Source organism: Marmota marmota, unplaced genomic scaffold, assembly GCF_001458135.2.
Source record: "Marmota marmota marmota unplaced genomic scaffold, marMar, whole genome shotgun sequence".
NCBI classification, from domain to species: Eukaryota; Metazoa; Chordata; class Mammalia; order Rodentia; family Sciuridae; genus Marmota; species Marmota marmota.
The window spans coordinates 12,687,444-12,708,199 of record NW_026000019.1 but is presented as its reverse complement, the minus strand read 5'-3'; the positions used below and the strand labels follow the sequence as shown (position 1 = coordinate 12,708,199).

At 44.9% G+C, this 20,756-nt stretch overlaps 1 protein-coding gene across 2 annotated transcripts; it reads left to right on the top strand.

Annotated features, from left to right (window-relative positions):
- The first annotated feature begins 627 nt into the window (after positions 1 to 627).
- Positions 628 to 20,447, top strand: LOC107147326 (major histocompatibility complex class I-related gene protein). Of its 2 annotated transcripts, XM_015491736.2 has the most exons (6): positions 631 to 790; positions 12,077 to 12,337; positions 13,000 to 13,275; positions 15,875 to 16,150; positions 16,796 to 16,900; positions 18,142 to 20,447. In XM_015491736.2, exons 1-6 carry the CDS (start codon positions 736 to 738, stop codon positions 18,198 to 18,200), a joined length of 1,032 nt encoding a protein of 343 aa, XP_015347222.1. In that variant the 5' UTR covers positions 631 to 735; the 3' UTR covers positions 18,201 to 20,447. The 2 variants fall into 2 exon arrangements, 1 of the variants encoding a protein (XP_015347222.1); XR_007349979.1 differs by lacking the exons at positions 16,796 to 16,900; positions 18,142 to 20,447 and adding an exon at positions 13,468 to 13,562 and having other exon boundaries at positions 628 to 790; positions 15,875 to 15,970.
- The last annotated feature ends 309 nt before the right edge of the window (positions 20,448 to 20,756 follow it).

Here is a 20,756-nt window from a genome sequence, read left to right as displayed (position 1 = left end):
TCTTTCCAGTCTGGGCCTGTCCCCCAGCTTCTTGGACAAGCTACAGCTGTTGTTTTCCGACTTGTCATGTGCTCCTGATGACAGTGTAGTCATAGCTTGATCTTGGGGGTGGCTGATGGAGCAAGCTGAGTGGCCGCCCTTAGGAGTCTTCTCTAAGGCCTTTTTCTTGCCCTTTTCAAAAAGGATTTCTGGGGCCTACTGTGCCCGGTACAACAGCATAAGGGAACACAGCCTTAAGCTAAAAACTACAGAACACTTTGAGTGGCACATGCTTTCTCAGACATATGGACTATAGCATTGCAGGCAGTTAGAGAAGGAGTCCCAAACTCTGGGAACTTGTGACTTTCTCATTGGTACAATTTAAACTCCAGGGAAGTGGCAAAGGCAGCAACTTGAGCTCCCTGAGTAACCATGTATTATTAGCCTTTGTTTCCTAGGCCTTGGGCAAACCTGGGCTTAATAAATATTTAAAAGTTGGGAAGAAGGTGAAGACCGGCTTGCCACAGGAGCAGCGTCTCAAACACACAAAGGGTTAAAAGTTAATGCATTGACTTGCCTGCCTCTATTCTACCTAGCAGCTGATGATGCTCTGTGTTTTCCCCTGTTGTTATTGGAAGAGGACCCTGTGTCCTGCCCCTGTTGCTAAATTACTCAACACAGGCTGCAGTTTAGGTTCTCAAAAAGATCAACAGGGACCCGAATCAATCGGAAAGCAAAGGACTTTGCTGGGGGCTGATGGTGCTCCTGGTACCTCTAATCACTGTGTTCATGGTGAAGCTCAGTCATGCCCGTGAGTACCCAAGTCCTCTGAGAGGGGCAAGGAACAACAGCTTTGCTTCCTAAAACTTGTGGTGAAAAATGAAACCAGGGGCAGAAACGTGGGTGCATTTCACTCAGGACTTGAAGGGGCAGTGGATGAGCTGGACAGTTGTCTGGCAAACGTTTTAGGGTTTTGAGGTCACCACCTTCTGAGGGGTTGGCAGCCATTCTGGAAAGACCTTCCTGGTAGCTTCCTCCTCCCTTTCCTGGGAGCTGCGTCCTTTCTTTTCTGCTCACATCCTTGCCCTTAACTTTGTTTCTCCTCTTCTCTAACTTAGCAAATCTCACGGGGTTGCAGTTGTGTTCCAGGGGCACTGGACAGTGGACAGGACCCATTGTCCACAGGTATTGTTTTTTGTCCTCACCACAAGCCCTGCCTGTAACTAGAGATCCAAGACAGATAAAAACCAGGCTCTGGGCTTGTTTACTGGACGTAAGAAACTTTAATCCACTAATCGATAGTAGGAAGAGGTTTTCATTGTTTAGGGGGCTCATGTCACTGGGAAACAGAAGCCTTCTGTTGCCCCCAGTGCAGGAGAGGCCCTTGGGGGACAGGAAGCACCAGCCTTCCTCTGCCCTAAGCAACCACTCTCCAGGCTGAGGGGGGTACTTCCGGGGGAGGGAGGCGGAAGGGGAGCCGGAACTCAGACGTGGCCCTACCCCAGCTGATGACTGATGAACATGTCAGGAAGGAGCTCTTTCAAGTCATCTGTGTATGACCTCTACAAATACTGATTGATGGCCTACTGTGTGCTAGGCACGCAGTAGGATATGACAGCGAATAAGATAGACAGTCTCTGCTTCTGTGAAAATGTAACCCAGGAAATCTTGTCATTTAAGTCAGAAATGGGAAACATTGGGGATAAGGGTAAGAGGCAGAAGATGGGAAGAGGAAGGGAGAGGGGAGTTAAAGGGTAATATTTCTAGAAATTAAGAAGTTGATACATTACCTACGTTCACTCCTCAAGGAACTCTCCAATAACATAGAACAATGTTCCTTAAACTTATTATCCACTCCAATGTTCTCGTGTGTCCTTTTGGTACTCTAAGAAAATATTCCCCATTTAAAGATAAGGGCCTGGTGCCGTGGTGCCTGCCTCCCAGCTACTTGGGAGGCTGAGGCAGAAGGACTCACAAGTTCAAGGACGACCTGGGCAACTTAGCCAAAGGGAGGAAAAAAGGTCTTGTTTTTTTCTGCAGGCCTGGAGAGATGGACTAAACTTACGTAGTGAGCAGTCTGAATTGTAGGCAGGTCTTCTTTCAGTCCAGAGCTTTCCCCAAATACTATGGTGCCCCTGGATGTGAATACGTGGCCCTCGGGTACTTGGTGGAAAGGGAATTGAAATAAATGAGTGATGAAGGGTGGGGGAGGTCCCTTTGTGCTGCTTAGTCTCCTTTTGACTCCTTGGATTCCTTTCTTCCCTGTCCTGCTGTGTCCCCGAGGCCCATGGCTACAGACTGCATGGTCACCCAGGCTCTCTTACAGCTGATTTCGGGGTGGGGAGGGTCACCCAGTGCAAGACTCAGAGACGAGAGACCAGAGAGTGGGAGGAAAGAAAGGGAGGGCGAGATACGTCTTTCTCACACCTTCCCTTCTGCACCGCCTCTGGCTGTAGCCGGGTCCCTCCCCAGTGCAGTTGGCCTGAAATAGCCCTTCTTAAGGGTTCTCACTCCCACTGGGCTGAGGTAACTCTGTTTGCTGTTCTGATTTCTTCAACTCCAGAGGTGATAATGGCTTCCCATTGCTGCTAACCTCTGGGTGCCCCGCATCCTTGTTTGTTCCCTAGCCTTGCCCCTACCTATGCAAGGTGTCCCTTCATTAAGGACCCTGGGTGGGATCTGTCTGGGGTAAAGGCCATTTCCTGCCAGGGCCCTGGCTGAACATTCCTGAGCCTTAAGTGTTATTAACAGGGAGAGACATGGGGTTACGAGAAGGGACTTGGTCCACCTGACATTTGTGTCTACTGCTGGCCCTGGATAAATGCTACTATACCGTGATAGACAGGAAACACAAGGAGGAGATACCACAGCGTGTGGGGTCACAACTCCAGGAAGGGTCAAAATAACTCCACTATCACTTCAGTGTTACTCTTAGCAACTCCACAGCCTTCGGGTGACCATTTCTTGCTTTATGTTTTCCTAGCTCCTGTTCCCAGTTCTATGATTTTTCTATTTCTAAACTCTCCCTTGTGAGGCTGTCCTTAAAGCAGCGAGAGAGAGCCTCACTTTTCTCTTATTCCCCTGGCCCTACCTAATGTCCAGTAGGTACTTCATAAATGCTTCCAGAGTGAATTTATGTTAAAAAAAATAGACCCTAAGAAATTGAAATTATCTGACTATGAGCAGTAGATAGTTTGGGCAGCAATAATGACTGCAAATTCAAACCAGTGGTTTGCTGTGTTTGCAGAATTGGTATTTTAAAAAGCTATTTCAACCAGGCATGGTGGTGCATGCCTGTAATCCTAGTGGTTCGGGAGGCTGAGGCTGGAGGATCTCGAGTTCAAAGCCAGCCTCAGCAAAAGCGAGGCACTAAGATACTCAGTGAAACTGTCTCTAAATAAAATACAAAATAGGGCTGGGGATGTGGCTCAGTGGCTGAGTGCCCCTCAGTTCAATCCCCAGTACTCCCCTCCCACCGAAAAGGGTATTTCATGCTTTTAAAATTCATCTTGTTGTTTTTTTCAGCCTGTGTGAAACTGGGAACTGGTGGCAATGTGGGTGGACATAATCAGGCTGGGGACATGTACAAGATTTCTCTTGTGTAGCCATATGTGGTTTGTGTGTTTCATCTTGACATAACCAACATCGGCCTCTTGATATTACTCAAAAATTTATGGATGTGTTAATCTACTATGTCCATGCATTTCACGAATGATGGAGTCCTTCAGATACGAGGACCGATAATGGAGAAGCCCCCTAAGCTGCCAACTGGGCTAGAGTCAGAAGACAGGCTTGCAGATTATCTGCTTAGAAATGACCTTGAGTTCAAAGAGTTAACATGAGAAAATATGGGCATTTGCTATACACTTTATTAGACTTCAGTCTGTTTCCATGGAGCTGTTGCCAAGGTACATGCAATAGAAATGTCTCCAAGACAATACTTCACTCCCCTAAGGCCCTCTTCTTGGTTGAAATTGAATCTATCTAAATCTGAGAAATTTGACTAATTCACAGATTTTTCCTTTTCACTAGTTGAAATATCTATTTATTCTCACTTGACCTCAATCCTCTTATTCCAGGGGATTGCCAAGAACTGGAGGAGGGAACCCAGATGAAAGGTCAAACATACAACTCTTTAAACACTTCTCTCTTATGAAGCCTAAAGTGAGACAGATTACAACGTGCATTCTTTCTGACACCTGAATTTATATTTATTAGGGAAAACTTTTCAAGAGCATACCCAACAAATCACGTTCTGTTACAACTTCAATGGATCACTTAAAAAGCATAAGGTTCATAAAATTGGGATTCTTTTGGGAAATAGGAGATGTATGGTCATCATCATACCCAGAGGGTACAGAAAAAACCACCAGAGCTCATTCATTTATTCTCCAAAGCTCTACGGGGCCCCACAATGTCCCCCCAATGTGCAAAGCACACACCTTCCTCAAGGACTTGGCTTACTGTGCTGTCTGGAAGGTTCCTCTTGCATGGCTCCCTCCTTCATTCTATGCACATATCTGCTCGGATATTACCTGCTCAGAGAGGCCTCTCCCGGTCCTTCTATCTAAGCTATCAACCTTCCCCACACTCTCTTGACTGCTTTATTTTCTATCGAGTTTTTATCACCGCCTGACCTTATATTCTATATTTGTATATTTCCAATATCCTTTGTAGAAATTAGCTCAGAGGGCTGGGACTTTGATTTGTTCATTGCTGTGTCCTTAGCAGCTAGACCTGGGCTTCCCAGAAATTCAGAAAATAATAAAATGATGTGCTGGTAACCTTCAAAAGAGTAGCCGCTGGCCAGGCGTCGGGGAGCACTCCTGTAACCGCAGTTCCTGGGAGGCTGGAGCAGGAAGATCGTGAGTTCAAGGCCAGCCTGGGCAACTAAGTGAGACTCTGTCTCAAAATAAAAACACAGAAGAGCTGGGGGTGTAATTCAGTAGTGATAGAGCACCGGAGGCCCTGGGTTTGCTCCCCAGTTCTAAAAAAAATAAAGACCAAACCAACAACAGTGGCCTCCAAAGAGTAACTAAGAAGCCAAGCTGTCACATTTAGCACTTATAGCATCCCATTAAATTCCTGTCATTAGACAAGTTGTTAGGAGAGGGGACTGGCAGTTCCTGCTGCATGGAGAGCCATCCACATGGCTGCATTACTCGAGAAGTGTCCAGAGGTTCTCTTAACTAAAAATATCGCCTTCCACTTCTCCCCCTCATTCCCGCGATGCCTGAAATTCCAGCATAGTTCCCAGGAATCATAATCATTTTGACCTTATTAAGGCATCGGTCTACTTGGGAGGGAGAACAAATAAATTGAGTCAGGACTCTCGGCCACCTACAGGAAAGCCTGGAGCCTGGGCCCCAGGGACTGGGAGATCAGAGACAGTGAGTCCTCCTTGACACCAGGAGGCGGGAGAGAGCAGTTGATGCTTCAGGGACAGAAACCCGAAGGAGGCTGGGTTGGGGAAACACCCCTCCTCTGATGAGGGTTAGGCGGCCTAAGGTAGAGAGATCAGCTGGTGATTTCCTGTTCCTTCATTTATGGACTCTGAGGATGATCTTGGGCAATTTACTGAATCTCTCTGCACATATTCTCCATCTGTGGAATGGAGTCTTAACCTCAGAAGGTTATGGTAAAGAGTCAGTACAACCCCTGCTCATCGAGGGTCTGGAATGCTACCTGACACATGGTACTTGCTCAATAAATGCATAGAGTTCTGATGGTTATGATTAAGATGCGGCTGCCCTTGGTGACTCATTGAAGGCCACCTGATCTGCCACCTCCTCCTGGGAGCATTTCCCTGTGGTCATAGGAGAGCAGGGTCTCTGCCATCTGAGCCGTGGGAGCACTCCAAGGTACCTGTCTGTGCTGTGTGTTTTAGTGCATTGCATTTATTTATGTTATACGTTTAGTTCCCCAACAACACCACGAATTCCTGGAGGAAAGAGCTGGTATCTGATTTGTTTTCACACGCCTCACCTGGTAGATAGTCAATAAATGTAAATTGCCCCTGGGGACAAATACCCGATAACACATAATCAGTTATCTTATAATCCAGTGATTTTGGCACAGATATTTGTAAAAATGGCCCAATTGGCTAATTTACAAATTCAAGGGACATAATTTAGGAGTATAAATTGGAGTCTCACCTGGTGTGGGAGCTGTTTGGTTGTGCTGGTTGGCCTCTCTAGCAATGTCTATCAGAGGCTAACGGGACAGGGCAGCAAATGCCCTTTGAGAAGCGGCTTGGCTGGATGGATGGAAGATCAAACTAAATCAGAGATGTTAGCCCATAAGTAGGCTGATGCTAATAATATGCTCATGAAAAGGGAGCGATAAACCCAATTTCCTAAGTATCTGATCAAGAAGAGAAAATCAGAAGATTAGACCTAATTGTATGAAATTGCCATTTCTGTGGGGTCATATTAATCTTTTCAAGTGATTCAACCTTAATAGTGATGTTAGAAACTTGAACATCCGGGCAACGTGTCCTAGTAGGATGTCAATTATCACAAGGTCTAACATACAGGGAGAGAGAGGGTACCATGGACTTACCCCTATCTTTTCTGCTCTGAGTTGCTGACTTCACATCTGTCAACTGACATCACAGCACGGCAAACATTTTGGAAGTCAAACTAAGAGCAAGTGTGACTTGTACCTGTGGCGCCACCAGATGGTAACAGGGCCCATGACTGTGATGTCCTAGAGCGGCGTCACACAGGTTGCCTGAGAGAGATGGACGGGCAGCCAGGCAGATGGAATCCAGCCTTTAGGGGCTGAGCAGCCTTTGAAGTCAAGGCTGGCTGGTGGAGAACAACTGCTCCCAAACCAGGAGATTGGGGCTGAAAAAGGTTGGTGTAGTGAACTTACTTCTATCTACCTCGTTTAATTCTACATCATGCAAACATTTATGAATTTATATTTTTATAAGAAACTAAGTGTGGGCGGGGTTGTGGTTCAGCCGTAGAGCACTCGCCTAGCACACGTGAGGCCCTGGGTTCAATCCTTAGCACCACATAAAAATAAATAAGTAAAGGTATTGTGTCAACTAAAAAATTAAATAAATATACATAAAAAAAGAAGAAACTAAGTGCTATAGTTTGGATCCTGAATGTCTCCCCCAACATCCATTTGTTAAAGATTTGGTCTCCAGTGCTAGTGGAAGACAGAGGAACTTTTAAGAGCTTGGATCTAGTGGGAGGTCTTCATATCATTGAGGACATCCCCCCAAAAGGGGATTGTGGGACCCCAGCCCTTTCCTCACTTTTTGTTCCTTGGCTGTTGATGAAAGCAGGTTTTCTTTAGGAACTCCTTCCATGATACAATGCCTCCTCACAGGCCCAAAACAACAGCATAATATGCCATGGACCAAAACCTCCCAAACTGTGACCCAATTAAACCTTTTTCTCTTTATAAGTTATCTCAGGTATTTTGTTATAGTAATGGAAAGCTGACTAACATAGTAAAATTATTTAAATTGTAAATATTGTATTGGGAGAAGAAGTTAGGAGACCTAGAATAAATCTTCCCATCATGAAAATAATGCCCCAAGTTGTTAGTACTTCTTTTTGCTTATTGGCATCTACCAGGAATGTAGACCCAGATATCATTATGGGAATTCCAGAGTCCAGGAGAAGTTCTACAACAGTCCAACTGAGCTTGGTAACACAGCTTTTAAAAACTTTTTTCTTCTTTCTTCCTTCTCCTTTCTCCATTCTTTCCCTGGAATCTGCTTTCCATGAAGGTTTTTCTTATGAATAACTGTGGAAATGATTCCTTCCTCTTTCTTTCCCCTTCAATGTCTCAGCTTTAACCATAGCTTTCTTCCTGATCCCAGAACAGGCCAGGTTGCTCTTTCCTCAGGTCCTTTGATGGCCCCTCCTGCCTGGACTGCTGTTTCCAGAGATACCAGGCAGCCTTCCTCATTCCCTGAGGGCATGCTCAGAAGTCACCTTTTGAGGAGAACTTCCTGTCTCAAATTGTGTTGCCCATTCTCTCTCTCTCTCTCTCTCTCTCTCTCTCTCTATATATATATATATATATATATATATATATATATATATATATATATATATGATATATATATGAATNCTCTATATATATATATATATATATATATATATATATATATATATATATATATATGATATATATATGAATCTATCTTTCTTTCAGTTATATTGTCTGTCTTTCTTCTCTTCCACCCACCAGAGTGTAGACTCTAGGCAGGCTGACATTTTCTAGCTCTTGTGTTGCTCAGAGCTAGAAGAGTTGCCAGGCACTCACTGAATGTATAAATGGATGTTAAGAAAGTGTAGAGCTAATGCTCATGACTTGTTCTCCCTTTGGCCTCCAACTTGGAACAGTCGCACCTCCAGAATAACCACAGACCCTTTCCCGATATGGAGAAACAGAGCTGTTCAAAAGCAGTAGCAGGCCCCAGCATATCCACCCTTGGCAGATTCTAGATCAGATGTAATCTGGATTTTGACTGTTCCCTGTGTGCCAGGCTTCCCTTGAATGAAAAGTATTTTGAAACTGTAAGTTCCAGGATAAATAGATCCATATTCATTTTTGCATACTTCATTATTCCAAGGCAGAAAAATCAAGTGCTTCACCGACAATTTGATCCTCCAAGTATTTACCAGCTTCCTACTTTGTGCCAAGCTCCTTGCACTAGACCTTGCAGGAAATGCAAAGGAAAAGAGCTAAGTCCCAGTTCTTAAGTGCCTTAGGATAGAGAAGTAGGTATCAGATAAGCAAAGGTAAGCAGCATAGAAGCCGACTACGGTAACTGTTGGTTCTGTGATAGAACTCATGCTTCTGCTTCAATCTCTGGCTCTGGTTCTTTAAGAGCCAACATTTTTATGTGAGAGCCTAGAGGTTTCTGCTGTCTTCCCTCCCAACCCCAGCTCCATCCACCACAGGAGGAGAAAGGGGGAAGTAAGAGGTCAAACAGTACAAAGGGTCACTGGAGCTCTTATGCTACCCAAGCCTCGGGGAAGACCAGCTTCCATCTTGCTCAGAACTGCTGCTGACTTGCAGGATTGAGGCCTTTGGGGAGGGAGATCAAGCAATTTGGTCCACCAAATAGCTACCAATTGCCCATTCCAGCTCGAATAGCTGAGAGAGAGAGAGAGAGAGAGAGAGAGAGAGAGAGAGAGACTGCCTTTATAGAACTGGCACAATCAGGCAGAAGGACCCCGGGAAGGAGCATCCCCAATCTAGGTAAAGGTGCTCTTGCCTGTGGTTTGTTGGTGCTCAGACTTGATATGCACATTATAAATTCTTTCATAAACAGAGTGTTGGTCAGCTTTCCTTCACTATGACAAAAGCCTTAGGTAATCAATTTATAAAGATAAAAGATTTATTGTGTCAGGTGTCCCAACATCTCCTTCAAGGACGTGCCCCCAATGACCTAAGACCTCCCACTAGACCCCACCTCTTAAAGACATACTGGGGACCAACCCTTTAATGCAGGGGCCTTTTGGGAACATGTCAGATCCAGACTATAGCAGGCAGTTGAGAGAAAACAAAATTAAAAACCAAATTGCTCCCATAGAAACGAACCCAACCATTTTGGGAGCTGATTTTTTAAAAGTCTGAATTTTTTTTCTTAACTATGTGCTTATAAATGAAGAAGAAGGAATGAGCATTGTTAGGTGTCTTTAGCCTGGGGACTAGGAGGCTGACTTTGGGAGCAGGTTCTCTGCATGAGGAAGACCCCATCAGAAGACCCGAGTGAGTTCCCAAAGCAGCTGGCAAGTTGGGGTTGAGCAATCTGGAAAGACTCTGGGGAAGTGGTGTCTAGTGCAGCCATCGGACACAGGCTGCGGGGAGCTGCTACCCCCCCATCTGTGCCCCTCTCTCCAGCCACACTCCGTGCACCCAGAACCTAGAGTTCCCGTCAGGTCACTCAGGGCTGTGTGGCCTCCTCACTTGTCCATCGCCTGAAGGGTGGAGTGTGCTGCTTGTGAGGCCCTGCTGGACCTGAGGGGTGACCAGAAGGCTGCATTGTGGACAGAGCCTGAGCGGGAGTTCAGGGGTATTTAAACATGTGCACAGGCCCAGAAGTGGGAAGAGAAGGAGGTGGGTCCCAGGTCGAGGGCCAGGGGCTAAAGGACACAGGTCAGCTTTCTCTGTCTGTGTCACTGCATTCAGGTCTAGAACTTCACAAAATCTGAGATTTTAAAATTTGGATTTGTCCGTCAGGGTCATATGGAGAGCTATTCCTAAATGTCAGAGTATAGGACGTATTTAACAGTTTGCTTGATTTATTCTTCTTACATATATGGATCTCTGGGCATGTGGACCTCCATTATCCTTTCCACTTAGCCATGTAATTGTCAGAGCTGGTTCCAAGAGTGTCTTTGGAGATGGGTTTTGATGCCTGGGAAGGATTTATTTATTTTATTTCACTTTTTTTTTTTTTTTTTTTGGTATCAGGGATTAACCCAGGGGTACTTAACCACTGAGCCATATCCCCAGCCCTTTAAAAAAATATATTTATTTAGCTGTAGATGAACACACAGTATCTTTATTTATTTTTATGTGGTGCTGAGGATTGAACCCAGTACCTCACATCTGCGAGGTAAGTGCTTTAAATAGTAAAGCTACAGCCTCAGCCCCACCCAGCCCTTTTTATTTTTTATTTTGAGACAGGGTCTTGCTGAGTTGCTTAGGGCCTCACTAAGTTGCTGAGGCTGGCTTTGAACTCTTGTACCTCCTGCTTCAGTCTCCCTAGTCACTGGGATTACAGGTGTGTGCCACTGTGCCCGGCTCTGGGAAGGACTTAGATGGGGCAGAATGGCAGGAGGTAGCAAGAGGAAAGGCTGAGGTGGGTGTTTCCTGACAACAGCAAGCAGAGCCACGTGCCTTCTGTCTGCCGGCTCTTTGGCATGGCACAGCACGGAGGGCCTTGGCCTTCTCAGCCTGGGCTCTGCATACCTCCCAGGTGTCATCGTCCCAGTCCCCTCTGTGATGCTGTGCACAGCTGTCCGAGGCTATCTGGTTCCCAGAGCACAGCTCTCAGACTTGCTGGCTACACGCATGGCTTCCCCTGCTCCCACTGCTCTCCCTCCGGTCCCCTCCCTGTCCCTTTGCCTGCTCACCTCCTACCTGTCCCAAAATATCCCTTAAGACTTGACTTCTCTGGAAAGTCTCCCCTGAGGTTGCAGGCCAGCAGGTACCGTGCCACTTTGAAGCCACCTTGTCTGACTCCACTAGACCCTGAGCTGAGGTCAGTGGGAGTGACAGAGACCAAACCCTTGCTTCATTTCAGTTGACTTTTAGCCCTTACTCATAATTGCAATCCTTATAGTGATATTTATCCAGAAGAAAAACTAGAAAAAAAAAATAAGAAAGTGGATAATAAGGGTGGTTTGGTATAAAACCAGGAAAAGCACATTGTTTTAAATTTTTGTTTTCCCCCTCAGAAGGCCTAAGTCCTTATGGAGGTTTTCACTCTGCCTGACCTGATGTGTGAGTGTGAGTGAGTGTGTGTGTGTGTGTGTGTGTGTGTCTGTGTGCGTGCGTGTGTGTGGAGTGGGGGGTCCTTGTCTATCCACCTGGGGCTTGGTTGGTAAAACGAGGGAATTGGGGTATCATGGTTTTCTGATCTTCTCGGAGCTCCCTCAAGCGCAGCCCTGGGAACCCCAATGAGTGGTTTGGGGCCTTTCCCCCCAAGGCTAGAGCAGCATGTTATACTTTGCTTACAAGTTTGGTTACTTAAAAAACTTCACCCTGGGGGCTGGGGTGGTGGCTCAGTGGTAGAGCGCTCACCTAGCATGTGTGAGGCCCTGGGTTCGATCCTCAGCACCACATAAAAATAAATAAAATAAAGATTTAAAAAATAAACAACTTCACCTTAAGATTCAGACATGAAAAGTTCCCAAGTCATGGCTAGAGCCCTAAAAGGCTTTCCAGGTATAATTCCCAGAGTTCTAGAATTCTGTAAGAGGAAATAGCATCTGGGGCCCATAAGTCACAGCGCTACTGAGTGCGGAGCCCCGGTGGGGAGTCATTGAAACGTACAGTGTGGCTTCGCGTCATCTGGGACTCTCACTGTCTCCCTTCCTTGCCTCCTGCCCAGGAACACACTCTCTGAGATACTTTCGCCTGGGCGTTTCGGATCCTGGCCACGGGGTTCCTGAATTTATCTCAGTTGGGTATGTGGACTCCCACCCTATCACCACATATGACAGTGTCACTCGGCAGAAGGAGCCGCGGGCCCCGTGGATGGCGGAGAACCTGGCGCCCGATCATTGGGAGAGGTACACTCAGCTGCTCAGGGGCTGGCAGCAGATGTTCAAGGTGGAGCTGAGGCGCCTGCAGAGGCACTACAATCACTCAGGTGTGTCTGCGAGGGGATGAACGAGCTCCCTCGTGGTCCCTTTCTAGCAGAGTGCCTGGGCTGACGGTGGCCAATGTGAGCATTCGCTGACTTGCATTCTCCATGGCTTTTGGCAAATCTGCTTGATGGAGTTCAATGCCTACCATCTGTCCTATGCACCTTCCAAATTGTCCTTCTCTTCCCCAGCAACCTTTTGTCATCTGACCCCCCTATCCCCATCTCATTGCCATCTCGCCTTCTGATGTGTGTCTCCCTTCTAAATTTGCCCACTGGGTCTCATTTCCTGGTGGCCAGGCTCAGCCATGTGCTTGCTTATGCACGACTGACTACATTAACTTTCCAGGGGATATTTCTGGCTCCTGCACCTCTTTCTCCTCCACTGCACTCATAATAGCCACAAAGTTTATCAATTAATCGCTCCCGAGACAGGCTAACTTTCCAGGGCAAGAGTTATCACATTGCTTGGGCATGCAGTAGGTATTCCCCAAATATCTGTTGATGGGTGGGCTTATGTAACAGCAACCTCCTGAAGACCCAGCAGTGTCTTGCAGGCCTGTGGGGTCCCATAAACTACAGCAGAGGATGCTTCCAGCCATGCCCCGGTCATGTCACCTAAGAGCCCCCTCTGCCCTGCGCCTGCCCTTTCATGCTTCTGTGTCCAGGGCTTCACACTTACCAGAGAATGATTGGCTGTGAATTGCTGGAGGATGGAAGCACCATGGGATTTCTCCAATATGCATATGACGGACAGGATTTCATCGTCTTCAATAAAGACACCCTGTCCTGGATGGCAGTAGATAATGTGGCTCACGTCACCAAACGGGCATGGGAAGCCAATCAGCATGAGTTACAATATCAAAAGAATTGGCTGGAAGAAGAATGCATTGCCTGGCTAAAGAGATTCCTAGAGTACGGCAAAGATACCCTGCTAAGAACAGGTAACAAGAGAGAATTCCCAGCAAAATCGGTTTTATATATAACTTCTTCCTGTGTAGGTGACATTCACCCTGTGCTGAGATCCGTCACCAGAGCTGCACTGTTGAGATTTGGAACTCCCTCGGATAACTTTCCCTGGTTATTTTTTTTAGCAGCAGCTTGACAAAATTTAGCAGTTCCATTTGTCATGACAGACTGGAGTACCTCCAAGGACACCTTGACTTGGGGGATCCAGTGAGGCAAATCTTTCCATCTCCTGTCACGGATAAGTCGGAAGATACTTTCGGAGGTGGGATGATTTTTACAAATTGTTCAAGAGCTAAGGGCTCCGACAATCCCATTCTGAGTAAAAATATCTGGGTTTATGAAGAAGACAAACTGAAGGTCTTTGCTTCGCTGGCAGATGAATGCTGTAATTCCATCGGCTGGCTTCTAGTTAATACAGAATTTTTCATGTATGAGCTTATTCAAGGTAAATCGCATCAGAACGGTGCTGCAGGAAACTCTTAGACGCGATGCACTCACTCCCACAGGAGTCATCTCCAGTGGAGGGACTTTCCTGGAGTCCCAAGGAGGAGTGTCTAGGCCACAGTTAGGAATCAGTGCTTCTGTCTAAAAGCACAGGTCTTAGAGGTGGACGAGGGGAGTTTGACTTTGACTCTCCCCTTCGTAAGCTGAGTGACAAACTTATTCAAAGTGGCTCAAAGAGGGAAGCTATCCGAAGGCAGGAATCAGGCCCGTGTGGGGACCTGAGGAGTCAGAACCGATGAATGGCCTTCTCCACGGAGGTGGGGCAGCCAGTGCACAGCTCATATCCCCATGGCTTCACCATTTCAGAAGAACGGGCCACTCTCTCTCAGCATTAGCTACTTAAATAAATAGACAGACAAATCAAAGGAGCACTTAGAGGCCCCTGGTGCACTGGGCAGGGGCCGGGTCAGAACCAGCAAAGAGAAACTGACCAGCCCTGTAGTTTAGACGATGCTGGGGAGGGAATTTAGTTTGGTACTTGCTGGAGGAGGGTGCAATCAACTTCCAAAATACATTGTTGTTTAGCGGTTCATAATGTCAGAAAAGGGATGAGGCTAATTGATGCCAGACCTACAAAGCAATAATTTTGAGTAAAATAAAAAGCATAATTCTGCCTACCTCACAGAAACTGGTATGGAATAATGTATATGAAACACTTTGTAAGCTGTGGAGCTCTGTTCACATACTCAATGTTGTTATTGTTGCCTGACTGAAGACTGTCTGACAGCTTAGGATGTGGTTGACATCTGTGGCCACCTTGGGGTTATACAGGATGCTTCATCACTAAGATATTTTCTGCTGAGCCTAGGCAGTAGGAAGAGGGGCAATGTGGGATACTTCCTGACCTTGATCTGTGACCTTCTTAGCCTTTGACTACAAACACAGAGAACCTTCACTTGCCAGGCCTGCTACACTGTGGAAAAGGTGGGGAAGCCTGAATGCAGTTGCTATGAATTGGGATGGTTTATCCTAACCCTGTTGATTCTGTCTGATATGAAGAGCTCCTTGGAGAAACAAGGGGGGCCCTGGGTGGTGTAGAAAGTTCAGCCTCAAGGAACTGCTTCCCACTCCAAGCCTCCTCTCAGTCTACTATCAATGTCCTAATGGGGTCTCAACCCATATGGTCAGTGCCTAGGAAAAGATTTCAGATTAATTTCTTACAGGCACTGTCAATAAGAATTCCCTCCTGATGGCATTTATATTTTATTTCTAATGTTTGAAAGCCTTTTTCTACATCCAAATGTCATGCCTCAGGAAAGACAAGGAAGGCATTGTTGAGGTGAAGGCTCTTCCCTGTATCAGTAATGGCAGATAATAAGTTGTGAATGAGGAGGTGAATTTTGAAGTTGAGCAGCAAATAGGTCTTCCAGTTGGTATGGGTGGTCTCTATATGGATCTATGACCCCATTTCAGCCAGAAATGTTAAGGACAGAACCATCTGGAAAATTAAAAGAAGTTACAAGAAAGCAAAGTCACAAATGGACAATTCCTTGTTGTCACTGCCAAAGCCCTTCTAAGATATGAGTTTCTGTAGCCCTTTTGGGAACACAACTATGACATAATCTAATACATATGTTTATATCTGATAATAAGTCATCAAGGTGTCAACCTGAGCACACAGGCATTTTGGAGCCAGAGTTGAGCTGAGATGCTGTGTCATTCATTGCCATCAAATTCGGAATTGAGATCAAGGAATACTGAGTTCTAATCTCCAATCTCTCGCAGAATTATTTATCAGAAATAATCACTTACCCATATTATGGCTCAGTTTTTCTTGATACATAAAGGTATTCCATAGGTTAACTGTAAATAATCCCAATAATTTTCCAAATACTCAAAGCTGTGTGGACAGACTATGGCTTAACTCCACCTTTTTCATTTCCTAGCACACCGCCCTAGTAGTATACAATAATTTAACTTTGTTATTGATGAACCTGGGTTCTGGGTCATTCCTGGTTTTAGATGTTTCCTGCAATGAAGAAAATTATTTGGAAAACCTAGTTGCCAAGTTTTAATGTTGTTTGCTCAGTATCCAAGACATTTCTATTAAACTGTAGTTTTTCCTCCTAGAGCCCCCACTGGTCAGAATAAGTCGCAAAGAATTTTTTCCGGGGATTACAACTCTCTTCTGCAGAGCTCATGGATTTTACCCTCCAGAAATTTCCATGATATGGAAGAAAAATGGGGAAGAACTTGTCCAAGAAGTGGATTATGGAGACATCCTTCCCAGCGGGGATGGAACCTATCAGACGTGGGTGTCAGTTGAACTGGATCCACAGAGCAGGGACATTTACTCCTGCCACGTGGAGCATTGTGGCCTCCACGTGGTTCTTCAGGGCCATCAGGGTAAGGATTAGGTGGTGGCTATCTGGAGAGTGAGAATGAGGAAAGAAGATGAGCAGGAAGCCATGCCAGCTGTCAAGGAGGGGAGGGTGGATCACTACCCAACTCAGTGTGCTTTAGAATGGGTCTTTCAAGTCAGTGGTTCTCACACTGTTTGGTCCCAAAGCTCTTTTTTACTCTTACAAATCATTGCAGACCCCAGAGTTTTATTTATGTGGACCATACCTATTGCTATTTACTATATTACAAATTAAAACTTTTAAAAAAATTAAACACCAGAAAATACACACACATAGTCTATTAGCCATCATATGATGAGAAATGACAGTAAGAAAAGTAGTGTTGGGCTGGGCATAGTGGTGCATGCCTGTAGTCCCAGCAACTTGAGAGGTTGAGCAGGAGGGTCACAGGTTCAAAGCCAGCCTCGGCAACTTAGCGGGACCGTCTCGAAATGAAAAATAGAAAGGGCTGGGGATGTAGCTCCGTGGTAGAGTGCTCCTGTACTGTACTGTACAATCCCCAGTATCGTAAAAAAAGAAGAAGAAGAAAAACAGTGTTGGATTTCCTGATGAGTACAGGGACAAAAGTCCCTGAAGTTATCAGGAGGGAAAGGACACTTGTGGATTTTCTTCATCTGCTTGCTTCCAGAATCGGAATCCATCCTTCTGGTGATGAAAGCTGTCTTTGGGGCCATTGTCCTCACCATTGTCCTGGCTGGAGTTGGCTTCCTGGCCTGGAGAAGAAGGCCCCGAGGTGAGAGGTGCAGGGAAGAATTCTAGGCAGCTGGAGATAGTCTCTTGCCTTTAGCTCCTGAGGATTTTGTTTTCTGTATCTGCCACTCTGAGCTCCGTGTAGAAATGGGTCCGCCCTAGTTCTGGGATTGTAGAGGACCTGGGGTAACTCTCCACTACAAAGGGGAATGCTCACTATAAATAACGCTTGCAAGGGGAGTGGTCTGTTTTCCTAAGTCAATGATCTGGTGATCTTGATCTGTCTTTTGCCAAGCCATATCCTTATTAATAATTACCATTGACTTCTGTGGGAACATTTCACTTTGTTTCAAAACTACAGTCATTTGTAGTTTTGACTTTGACAGTGATTTCTCTTTCCCAATCATATGAAAATCCTTTTCCTTCTAAATTTGTTTTTCAAAACATGAAATGTGTAAGAGTGGATACCTTTGAAAAATGGGATGTGGGATAAGGAAAAGGGGAAGGAGGAAAAGGCGATATGTAGGACCTTGACATTGTGGAAAAAATACACTCATTCCTTGAGTATGCATGAAATTCCTGCTGTGTTCAAGGAACTGTATTGGCAGCTGGGAGAGACAATGAAAAAAGACAGACCTGATCCCTGCTGTCATCCAGCCTCTAACGAAATTCACATGAAGGGCACCTCGATACATCACAAAATGGCCTTTCTTGTTCATCTTCTTCTATGAAAGTGATTATCACGTCTCGTAAGGTCATTTGCTGCCTCTGGTTTTACTAGTTGCTCCAGTGGATCACAGCCAATCTTGATCAAACCTCGATCATGACTTAGAACCCAGGTGGGTCAAGAGCTTGGCTTTGCTTTATAGCCACAAACTTGAACCCAATTTAGGAGTTGCTGTACAAAAGTATGTTAGTAGATCCTAGTACAACCAAACCCCTTTACTAGAAAATCAACTCAGAATTAGTGGGTCATTACTATTTCCTTTATAAATAAAGTTCAGCACTAATCTCAATAAATGAAAGTTGCTGAAGAAAAAACATTTTTTTTTTGTTAACAATTACATACCTCTATCAGGAATGATGCAGACTGAGTCCCTGTCTTTTATCTTGTGGACTTTATAAATTTGAGTTGAAATTTATGAAGTACTAAGAGAATCTTAACTAAGCAGGCTATACAAACTGAATATGCCTGCTTCTCAGGTTTTGCTGAACATTGTATACTTTATTTTTGAGTGTGAGGAAATATATGTGTATCTGAACAAAAACATCTTTTCCTTTCAGAGCAAAATGGAGTCGTTTACCCTTCCACACGCATCCATGAATGCAGTTCTCCCTCCTAGGAACCACACAGTCTCTTCTGTTTCTCCTGCTCTCAAGTCCAGTGATTGAGGATCATGACCACAGCTACAACATGTCTTGGCATTAAAGGATTGAGTAATTATGGCAGAAAGATGGGAACCACTACATTTTCTTTGCTCTTTGGCTCCACAAGGACTGTCAGCATTCAGTCTCTTTTGATGGACTCCTTTATCACATGTGGCTTTAAGTACAGCTTCTCTCATGACATGGCACTTTTCTACACCCCATTTCTCAGTGATGATTCTCCAACATTGGAGAATCTCAGAGCTGGAAGGAACCTTTTCATCCAGGACAGGAAATGATCTTTTATGATGCCTTAGACTCCAGCATCCGGTCTCCACTTAAACACCACGTGGGCACCTCAATATATTACAAAATGCCCATTCTTGTCCCTCTTCTTTTGTGAGAATTTTCACTGTGCGAGAACATTGAATATCATGGGCATCTTGATTGTGACCTTACCATAGGTAATACAACCTCATGAGTGGCCAGAAGTTTTTACAAGAGCCTGTGAATGGCCTGATCATTTTACACATAGCCTAGCCTGAGAGAAAGCAAAAGTCCCCTGTTCTTCATGGCTTCTCTGCCTGGTAGTTTGGAATCTTAAAAATATGGCCTGGTTGGATCTGTGGAGGTGGCTTCACCTTTCCTGTCTTTTGGAAATTAAAACCAATACTTATCAAACATATTGTCACCTCCAGTGGAACTATGGAGATCTAGACCTAACTGTAATGTTTAAATGTAAAATGATAGTATGTGTATGCCTCAGAAGAAGGTTCAATTCTTTCTTTTATCCTTCCTTTTTTTTTTTTTTTTCATGCTGAGGATCAAACTCAGGACCTTGCACATGCTAGGTGAGCACTCTACTATTGAGCCTACACCCTTATCTCCAGAAGGTCCAATTCTTATTTCCGTCTCTTCTATACTGATTTATTATAACTGGGTTTGACTCACCTTCATACATATGTGCTGAGAATAAAGGGAAGTCCCCTTGTGAGAATTAATCATTGATTCTCCTTACTCTTCCCAACCCCCAAAGTCCTCACCTTATTTACCTCCTGTCCTGCTGTGTGAGGCCACTGGCTCAGGAGTTGCCAGTCACATACTTGTCTGTCTTAATTCTCTGACCCTGTTCGACTGCATGTGTCAGACCTGATACTTATTATCATGGCCCCAGCTTTGACAAGTGGCTTTGAACATGCACCTTAGGCTTCATCTCTGCTCTCCATTGGCCCAGGCTGTAACTTCAAGCGTCAGAGCCAGAGATAAAAACACTCAGTGTGGCAGCCTCCACTGTCCCCACCTAATTCCGTGGATTAACCTCCCACCGTACAGGGCTCTTTCCCAGGGCCTGTTGAGTTGTATATGAGGACAGTTGTGTTTGTTTTGTTTTTAGTGTTGCCATGGGCAATTTCCATACCATCTTTTAGCCTTACACTTGCACTGAAAAGAGAATATGTATGAGTTTATTTCTGGAAGAATGGTTTCTTACAATCTGATTAGTTAGGATGTAGTATATTTTTGGTTGGGCACTTAAAGTGATACAGGTGACCTAACTGTGTAGCTGTCTGACTCTCCAGCTTCATGGTGCTCTCAACAAAGACAGAGTATCTAAAAGCCTCTTTGTCCACCCCAGGCTGTGCCCTAGGTCTAAAACAATAATAGACCCAAATGGATGAAGGGGTGGGGGGCAAAAAGAATGTCTGCAGTTGCAGCATTTCTGTGTCTCCCCAGGGGATTTTATAATACAAAAAGTTGTAAAGAGGTGACTTTTTTTTTTTTTTTCAGTATTTGAGAGCCAATCCAGGGCCTCACACATGCCAGGCAAGTGGCCTATCATTCAGCACATCCCCAGACCTATAAAGAGGTAATTTTGTTAAATGTCTAAAATTTAGGGCTGGGATGTAACTCAGCAGCAAAGTACTTGCCTATCTAGGCCCCAGATTTGATCCTCAGCACTGCAGAAAAACAAAAACAAACCCAAAAAACTAAAATTTTAAAACTCTTACTATCAATGGTTCAAATTATACTACTTCTTAATAACTTTAGACTTGTCACTTCATTAGTTCATATTTGCTGATTGTAGATGCTCAGTAATCAGAATGTATAAAATATTTGGTATCATAATCTAAATATGAGAAAACAAAGAGCTGTGTTATCATCTCACTCTGTTTTGTCTTTAAATTGTCTTTACTGAATATTTTTGATCAAGAACATTAGATGAAGAACTTGTTTACGTCTGTTCTTTCTTTTTTAAAAACTACCATATATTCACTGTTTTCTTTTTAAGCACACAAGACCACAAGACCAAAACACCGTGTACTGAGTGGCCGATGTTACCAGGCAGGGAGGGAAAGTGGTTGGAAGAGCAGCTTGAAGCCAGACCAGGTTCTCCTGGCCACACTCCCCCGGCCTCTGCTTCCTCTTGTTCCCACAACTTCCACGTTCCGACTCTCTCCTTACTTCTGAGGAACTTCTTGGTTTTTCCTCTTCTATTTTTGGTCAGGCGAGAGTGTTTGCACTTGTGGTCGTGAGAA